The 9492-nt window shown below is 36.9% G+C and overlaps 1 protein-coding gene across 1 annotated transcript in view; it reads left to right on the forward strand.

Moving 5' to 3' along the window:
• Nucleotides 1-9284, forward strand: part of LOC107461962 (uncharacterized) — a 9902-nt gene extending 618 nt beyond the window's left edge. Inside the window, exons 2-6 of the mRNA XM_021130159.2 lie at nt 4-340; nt 427-521; nt 6831-7009; nt 7245-7709; nt 8171-9284. Coding sequence (XP_020985818.1) covers nt 4-340; nt 427-521; nt 6831-7009; nt 7245-7709; nt 8171-8651 — 1557 coding nt within the window. The 3' untranslated portion in view covers nt 8652-9284. The remainder of the gene's footprint in view (nt 1-3; nt 341-426; nt 522-6830; nt 7010-7244; nt 7710-8170) is intronic.
• Nucleotides 9285-9492: the final 208 nt, after the last annotated feature.

Consider the following 9492-nt stretch of genomic DNA (forward strand, 5'->3'; position numbering starts at 1 on the left):
GAGGGGAAACACAAGAAAGGGTTCATGTCCTTTCGGTCTGCCCAAGGCCGGAGGATCTTTGGTTTGTTCGAGGACTCCTACCACGAGTTCAAGGACAAGTATTTTAAGGTCCGCCCGGTCAAGGGTCGTCACCCTTTTTGGTTGTCTTTGGAAAAGGAGCGCCTCATCCCGACGTATTGGAGTTTCAGGGCGGGGTCTAATCCTTTTATCAAGGTTACTTATAAAGGGATGTCGACTGTGGATCGGCGGATAGCCGACATATTGTGGGCGGTTCTTGGGAGAAACAATGTGAATCCTCACCTCCTCATGGGTAATCGGGAGGCCGCCCGAGATTATATCCGTGAGTTTCTCTTGTCGTGTAGTCGCTTGTTTAAATTTTCCATTGCTGCTTCCATTAACTTGTTCATTTTTCAATTTGTTCTGTAGTGGGGCTTTCTGCCGAAGTGACCGGCATGGATAACTTGTATCAAACCTTCCTCCAGGATGACGAGGGTGAAAAGACTGGAGGACAGCAGGCGATGGTTCCTCCAGAAGTGCCTCCTCCCGATGTCGACGCGTCCGCAAAAGCCGCTGATGAGCGGATAATTTGTACGCTTTTTGGCATTGTTTTTAGTGTGATCTAGTTAGTTTTTAGTATATTTTTATTAGTTTTTAGTTAAAATTCACTTTTCTGGACTTTACTATGAGTTTGTGTGTTTTTCTGTGATTTCAGGTATTTTCTGGCTGAAATTGAGGGACCTGAGCAAAAATCTGATTCAGAGACTGAAAAGGACTGCAGATGCTGTTGGATTCTGACCTCCCTGCACTCGAAGCGGATTTTCTGGAGCTACAGAAGCCCAATTGGCGCGCTCTCAACGGCGTTGGAAAGTAGACATCCTGGGCTTTCCAGCAATATATGATAGTTCATACTTTGCCCAATATTTGATGGCCCAAACCGGCGTTCAAAGTCACCCTCAGAAATCCCAGCGTTAAACGCTGGAACTGGCACCAAAATGGGAGTTAAACGCCCAAACTGGCATAAAAGCTGGCGTTTAACTCCAAGAGAGGTCTCTGCACGAAAATTCTTCATTGCTCAGCCCAAGCACACACCAAGTGGGCCCGGAAGTGGATTTTTATGTCATTTACTCATTTCTGTAAACCTTAGGCTACTAGTTTTCTATAAGTAGGACCTTTTACTATTGTATTGAGACATCGAGGGGTAGCTATCTTCATTGTTATATGGCGTTGCGGACCCAGCTATGCATGCTAATGTGGGGGACTATCCTAATTATTAGGAGAGTAAAGTATTAATTCGATCTCTGTCTATTTTTTAAAATGATAAGATGACCTTTAACTAAAAATACGTTTTATTATGGTCTCTGACTTTGTATTCCGTCTGTCAACCCGATCCTTCTGTTAGTTTTATGACGAAAACTCCACGAAAATTGCTGACGTGTCAGGTTAAAAAATAGACAGGGACCTAGTTGTCTCTAAATTTAAATTGGTTAGGGATTTATTTGTCCGTATTATTTTTTATTCATTATATTAATATTCTTTTTTAATAAATAAGTACAAACTAATTAATAAATTATTCAAATTTAAAAATATCATTTATTATGAAACCAAATAAATAATTTTTAAATATAATTTTTAAATATATAAATAATAAACATTAAAATTCAGTTAATACGTTAATAATAATAACCATATGATATACTATTAGTATTATGATCTAGCTAATTTTTACAATAAAATGAAAACTAATGAACACATTATTTGATATATAGTAAACTTTTTTTTGACTAATAACAAATTTAATTTTTTATTTCTTTAAACTAAATTCATAATTCTATTTGATATCTTTGCACTAAAATACACTATGAGTAGGCTACTAATACTAAATGAAATAAAACATAATAGAATTATTAATTTAGTTTAAAGAGATAAAAAATTAAATTTGTTACTAGTCAAAAAAAGTTTACTATATATCAAATAATGTGTTCATTAGTTATAATACTAATAGTATATCATAGGGTTATTATTATTAATGTATTAACTAAATTTTAATGTTTATTATTTATATATTTAAAAATTATATTTAAAAATTATTTATTTGGTTTCATAATAAATGATAAAATTTGAATAATTTATTAATTAGTTTGTACTTCTTTATTAAAAAAAATATTAATATAATGAATAAAAATATTGTTTAAAGAATAATAAGGACAAATAAACTCCTAACTAATTTAAATTTAGAAACAATTAGGTCCTTGTCTATTTTTGAACATGATACGTCAGCAATTTTCGTCGAGTTTTCGCCGTGAAACTGACAGAAGAACCGGGTTGGCAGATGGAGTACAGTGTCAAGGACCATAATGAAATGTGTTTTCGGTTAAGGGTCGTCTTATCATTTTGAAAAATAGACAGGAACCAAATTGGTACTTTATTCTTATTGGAAGTTAGCGATTGGTGATTAGTCCAGGATTCGGATTTTTCATGTCTCCTTCACCTTAGGAATGTCGCAAAATGCTTACACGTGGTACTATTTATCTTTTCACTGTCTTCCTATTAGGTTAAGAGTGAAGACTCATTTGCATGTATATTTATGTAAAATTAATAATTAAAAATATTAGATAAAATTTTAAAAAATAATTATAATATAAATGAATTAAGTTAACTTTATTTTTTTATTTTAAAATTTAAAAAATAAAAACAACAACAACAACAAAGTCTTGTTCCACTAAGTGGGGTCCGCTACATGAATCAAACGACGCCATTATGCTCTGTCATGTATCATGTCTATAGAGAGACCGTTTACATGTAGATCTCGTTTGACCACCTCATGGATGATCTTCTTAGGTCTTCCTCTGCCTTTCGCCCTTTGTCCATCTTCCATCTCATCCACCCTCCTGACTGGATGTTCTATCGGTCTTCTTCTCACATGTCCAAACCACCTGAGACGCGATTCAACTATCTTTTCCACAATAGGTGCTACTCGAACTCTCTCCCTTATATCTTCATTTCTTATTTTATCCAATCGCGTATGACCACTCATCCATCTCAACATCTTCATCTCTGCCACACTCAGCTTATGTTCGTGCTCCCCTTTAGCCGCCCAACACTTCGTACTATATAGCATAGCCGGTCTTATAGCGGTGCGATAGAATTTACCGTTAAGTTTTAAAGGCACTTTTTTGTCGCATATAAAACCAGATGCACTCCGCCATTTTGACCAACCTACTTGGATCTTATGATTTACATCCTGTTCAATCTCTCCATTATCCTGTATGATGCACCCAAAATACTTAAAACTTTTAACTTTTTGTAGGATGTTTTCTCCAATCTTCACCTCTATATTGGGGTTTTTCCTTCTCAGACTGAACTTACATTCCATATATTCCGTCTTGCTACGGCTTATGCGCAGACCATACACTTCTAGAGCTTCTCTCAATAACTCCAACTTCTTATTTAGGTCTTCCCTTGACTCTCCCATAAGGACGATATCATCGGCAAAAAGCATGCACCATGGCACAGGCTCTTGGATGTACCCTGTGAGTACTTCCAAGACTAACATGAAAAGGTATGGACTTAAGGATGATCCCTGGTGTAATCCTATACCAATAGAAAATTCCTTTGTCACACCACCTTGAGTCTTCACACTAGTTGTACCCCATCATACATGTCTTTAATTGCCCGAATATATGCGATCCTTACTCTCCTCTTTTCTAAAACCTTCCATAAGACCTCCCTTGGTACCATATCATACGCTTTTTCCAAATCAATAAACACCATATGTAGATCCCTTTTATTACTACGATACCTCTCCATCATCCATCTTAATAGGTATATTGCTTCAGTGGTAGATCTGCTTGGCATAAATCAAAATTGGTTCTCTGTTACTTGTGTCTCTTTTCTCAACCTCCGTTCTATCACCATTTCCCATAACTTCATAGTATGACTCATAAGCTTAATCCCTCTATAGTTTCCGCAACTTTGTATATCCCCTTATTCTTGTAGATAGGTACCAAGGTGCTCTTTCTCCACTCATCAGGCATCTTCTTTGACCTTAAAATCTCATTAAAAAGCTTGGTTAACCAGTTGATGCCTTTTTCTTCAAGACCTTTCCAAACCTCAATCGGGATATTATCAGGTCCTACTGTCCTGCCATTGTTCATCTGCTTTAGAGCCTCTTTTACCTCGAAGTCTCGAATCCTTCGATAGTAGTCAAAGTTTTGATCTTCTTCCCTTGTGCATAATCGACCAAGGCTCGGAAGAGTCTTCTGTCCCTCATTAAATAACTCGTAGAAGTAGCTATTCCACCTTTTATTAATCTTCTCCTCTTGAGCTAACACCTCTCCATCCTTATCCTTTATGCACCTAACCTGATCCAAATCTCTCGTTCTTCTTTCCCGGCTCTTTGCGATTCTATATATACCTTTTTCTCCTTCTTTCGTGCCCAAATACTGGTAGAGACCCTCATATGCTTTTGTTCTTGCTTCACTTACAGCCACTTTTGTCTCTTTCTTAGCCGCCTTATATTTTTCCCAGTTATCTGCATTGCGGCATAAAGATCACTCTTTAAAGCATTTCCTTTTTATCTTTATCTTTTCTTGTATACTCGCATTCCACCACCAAGACTCCTTATCTCTTGGTCATATTCCTTTAAATTCACCAAAACTTTCTTTTGCTGTTCTTCTAATAACTTCTGCCATCTCCCTCCACATCTCTTCCGCGCTTCCATTCCCATCCCACTTTGCCTCTTCTCTTACCCGTCTTAGGAAGCTTCTTTGTTCCTCACCTTTCATCTGCCACCACCTCATCCTTGGGTTCTTCGTATGATGTCTTTTCCTCAACTTTTGCTCAACGCAAAAATCCATGACGAGCACCCTATGTTGTGTTGTCAAACTCTCTTCCGGGATAATTTTACAGTTAATGCAAAATTTTCAGTCGACACTCCTCAACAAGAAGAAGTCGATTTGAGAGCTTGTCATGCCACTCTTATATGTTATAAGATGTCCGTCTCTCTTTTTAAAACATGTATTTGCGATGAGAAGATCAAAGGTTGAGGAAAAGTCCAAAATAGTTTTACCCTCGGCATTGATCACCCCGAAACCATGGCCTCCGTGAATACTCTCATATCCAGTCACTTCTCTCCCAACATGGCCATTTAAATCTCCTCCTAAGAAAATCTTATCTCCCAAGGGTATGCCTTGAACCAAACTCTCTAGATCCTCCCAAAACATTATCTTGTGTTGTTCGTCTGAACCCACTTGCGGTGCATATGCGCTAATCACATGGAAAGCACCTCCCTCCACCACAAGTTTGATAGAGATGATCCGATCTTCCACCATTTTGACATCCACTACGTCCTTCTTCCACTGCTTATCCACAATTATTCCAACCACATTCCTATTATTCACCTTTCCTATATACCAAAGTTTGAAACCAAAAGTATCCAACTCCCTAGCCTTTGCACCAACCCATTTCATTTTTTGTAGGCACATAATGTTAATCTTCTTCCTTGTCATGGTGTCCACCACCTCCATGGACTTTCCTGTTAGAGTGCCTATGTTCCATGTCCCAAATCTCAACCTTCTGTCGCTTCGACCTTTACCTTTTACTTTGTGAACTAGCTTATTTACCCTCGTCCGTTCACGAAAACGCGAGAATCCTTACTCATTTAACACTACATCCAGGCATCGATGCAGCGACTCTTGCTTTGACACCGTACTTGAGCCATACGGCGCGTTGCTTCCGGGCAACGACCTAGCTTTAGCGCAATAATGTCTTTGATTCATGTTAAGGGGGTTCGACTATATTTTTATGTTGGTTGCCGAAGACCTAACACAACTCTCCTCCTTTATCCGGGTTTGGGACTGACTATGTACCGCAAGTGTAATATAGGCAGAGTTAAAATTTAAAAAATGAAAACAAAAAAAATATTTTTTTATAATCTTATTTTTTAACTAATTTGGCTTTATCCTTAGTTCGCGGAACCGTTTGTATTAAATCAAATGTATTAGGTGCATGCACTACACCTTATGAGATAGAAGCCGAACTATGTATGTGCCTATAAATAAATTATGGTGATTGCTACGGTACGATGATAAATTAATACGTACCGATACGTTTAAAATGTGGACAAATAACAATTAAACAAGTGGAATTTATTTTCCATGTCAGCATTTAATTTTTTCTTTTTTAAATATATAATATATCATCACTTTTACTAAAACACTCTTTAATTAAATAAAAATAAAAAATAAATTTTCTTTAATTTTAATAAAAAGATTTAAACATCCTTTTTTATTTGATTAGACAAAAATACCCTTTTAAATTAATCAGATTTTAAAATTTAATTAATCCTAATTTTATAATTTCAAATAATTAAATAAAACAACAAAACAAAAACATATTAAAAAAACCAAAAATCAAAACTGTTCTTCATCTGTGTTAAACATATTAAAAAAATAAAAAAATAAAATTGTTCTTCGTCTGGATTAGAAACATCTGAAAGTTTTCAGTCTTTTTCGTCTTCTTCTCTCCTCTTCCTATCCTCTCTTTCTATCTCTCTCTCTGCTCCTGGATCTCTCTCATCCGTCTCAGTATGCGTAGCACGCAAAACGCCGTCGTTTTGTTGGAATGCCCTAACCAATTACCCAACCCAGCAACCTTAGCTCCACACAACGGCGCGAACCCATCCCTCCTATCACCCTCGAGCTCCTCCTTCCTCTCTCCGTCATCGATCTCACTCCCTCACCTCCGTCCATCTGCCGCCGCCGTCGCCGAAACGAGCTTCGAAGCCACCGTCGGTATCGTGCACCATCGTGCAGCTATTGTTTCAGCTTTGAAAGCACCGTCGCGCAGCTCGGTTCCATCGTCGCCGGGCTCGCCTCCTTTTTCTGTCGAGCAGATCTGTTCTATCGTCGCCGGCGCTATCTCTGTTCCACCTGTCATCCCTTCGGTCGTGCCCTTGTCCCCCTCTTGCTCAGGATCTGCTCTGCTCTGTTCTAGGGCTTCTAGCTTCTAGGTAATTTTTTTTATAACAATTATTGAATAATTGTTGTTAGTTAATTTGTGAACTTGTTATGGGTTGAATAATTGTTGAATAAGTGTTAATTAATGTGTGAATCTTACTGTTTTTACTGTGAATGACTCCATTGTTAATGATTCTGATAATTCATTGAAGAAGGCTGTGTTTGATTTAATGTGCACGGATGAAGTGAATAAAATTCATTCCACTAATCTCACAATCTATATGCCAGAGACTGGTTTCACCGTACCATTCATTCCACCATTAGAATTGATGGTTCTGGCTTCATTCTTGTCCATGTTAATGATCTTGAGCTCCATAAAGAACTCTTTGCTTGCCAAAACAGCACTCTCAGCAATGGAGATGGTTATACCTTGATGAATGAGAATGGATCCATGTATAGAACTCAAAATGCTAAAAGTAGTGATGTGTGTTGTGAGAGAGTGTTTGGGCAGGATCAGTTGGCAATGCTGGGTGAAGAGCATCCAACTGGAGTTCTTGTTAGAAGGTTAGATTTTTGGCTTAACTATGTTGCATACTTCTGTGGAGGTACAATTGGTCTTGTCTACAGCAACAATCTTGGACAGATAGCACAATCTTTATACATGAGCTCAAGTACTTCAACACTTGTTACACTATACTCATCTTTCTCCTTTTTTGGCCGTTTGCTTTCAGCAGCACCAGACTATATTAGAAAGTAAGTACTTCCTCATCCTTTTATACTCTATACTATATCGGTGCTTTTGGGGACCAATGTAGGGGATGAAAATTTGTTCTTGGAGCTATACTTTAGTCTCCAAAAGAGATTTGTTTTACTTAGTCTCTAAAGATTAGTCACATAAAACTTTAGTCTTAAGATATTTTTGTTTTAAAACAATAATCTCTAAACAATTACTATTTTATAATATTTTAGTTTTCAAAAAAATTAAATTTCTTGAGGACTAAAATTTATGTACCATAATCTTCTAAGAACTAAAGTAGCTAAACTAAAATGTTTCAAGGATTAAACGGTAATTGTTTAATAAGGACTAAAGTGTATATGTTTGAAGTCTATACTGTGGTGTATGAATTTTTCAGGAACTATTGCACTTCTGAGTCTTTCTTTTAAAATTGAATCTTGTAACATGTTATGATGATACTATCGTTTATGTGTGGCAGTAAGTTCTACTCTGCAAGGACTGGATGGCTAACCATTGCGCTTATGCCAACCCCAATTGCGTTCATCTTGCTTGCTTCACCAGAAAGTGCTGTAGCACTTCATGCAGGCACTGCAATAATTGGCTTAAGCTCTGGATTCATATTTGCAGCCGCGGTGTCAGTTACATCAGAACTCTTTGGACCTAACAGTGTGAGCGTTAATCACAACATCCTCGTAACAAACATCCCAATTGGGTCACTTCTCTATGGTTTTCTTGCTGCTCTGGTGTATGATTCTAATGCTTACTCAATACCAGGGAACTCATTGTCTGAAACATTGGTATGCATGGGAAGGAAATGCTATTTCTGGACATTTGTATCGTGGGGATGCTTATCTGTTGTGGGACTAGTTTCTAGTCTGCTCTTGTTCTTGAGAACCAAACATGCTTATGATCATTTTGAGAGACACCGAATTTCAACACAAACACCAATTGTTTCTTAACTCTTAGCATTGTATTGAAATGATCACCATAGGATTGTATATAGCAATCATAGCAGAAACTTGACATATCTTATATAGGCTATGATATGAGATATTTAGATCTATATACAAAGCCAGATGATAAGTAGAAACCAAATTTGTAATTTTTTAGGGCCTATTGTTTCTTGGTAAGAGCAAAAAGACAAGCTTCATTGATTTTATGACTTTAACCAAGACCTTTTGGCTTTTACTATTTCAAGTCCTTTTGCTATTACCTCAAATTCTGGTTAATCACCTGTTGTTAGTTGCTAAGGTCGCAGCAGAAACAGAATCATCATGACTGTCTTAGAATCCTTAGAAGCCTAATGAAGAAGTACCTCTGGCATGCGTCTATCGCAGCAAATATGAAAAAAGAAAGAAAATTAAAGTTTCATTGTTTTATGTATCAGTGAAGATGCCAATGTTAATGTGTATGAACTGCCAGTTCTCTTTTTGATTGCTGAAACTATTGTTGCTTCTTTTTTATTGGCTGCAAAAATAATCATCATACAGAAGTTATGTATTCCAAGATGGAAGCCATAGTGTGAGACAAGATGTTACAGTTATGAGAACAATATATGAATTGATACATTTTTGAATTTGTACTATGATCATGTAATACTGAATGAAAGAAGCATTAAGAAAAAAACAACAAAAGTAAACAAAAAAGACTAGTATCTATCAAATCTAAGTTGGTCAAGGATAGGAACAAAATGTATCCTTTTTAATGCATAGGAATAGCCTCTCATATGCTAATGCCATCTTTCTAGCTGTGAACATAGAATTTGCATATTCACGGCATGCCTTTCCCCTTCTTGCAAGC

This window comes from Arachis duranensis, chromosome 8 (genome assembly GCF_000817695.3).
Source record: "Arachis duranensis cultivar V14167 chromosome 8, aradu.V14167.gnm2.J7QH, whole genome shotgun sequence".
Lineage (NCBI taxonomy): Eukaryota > Viridiplantae > Streptophyta > Magnoliopsida > Fabales > Fabaceae > Arachis > Arachis duranensis.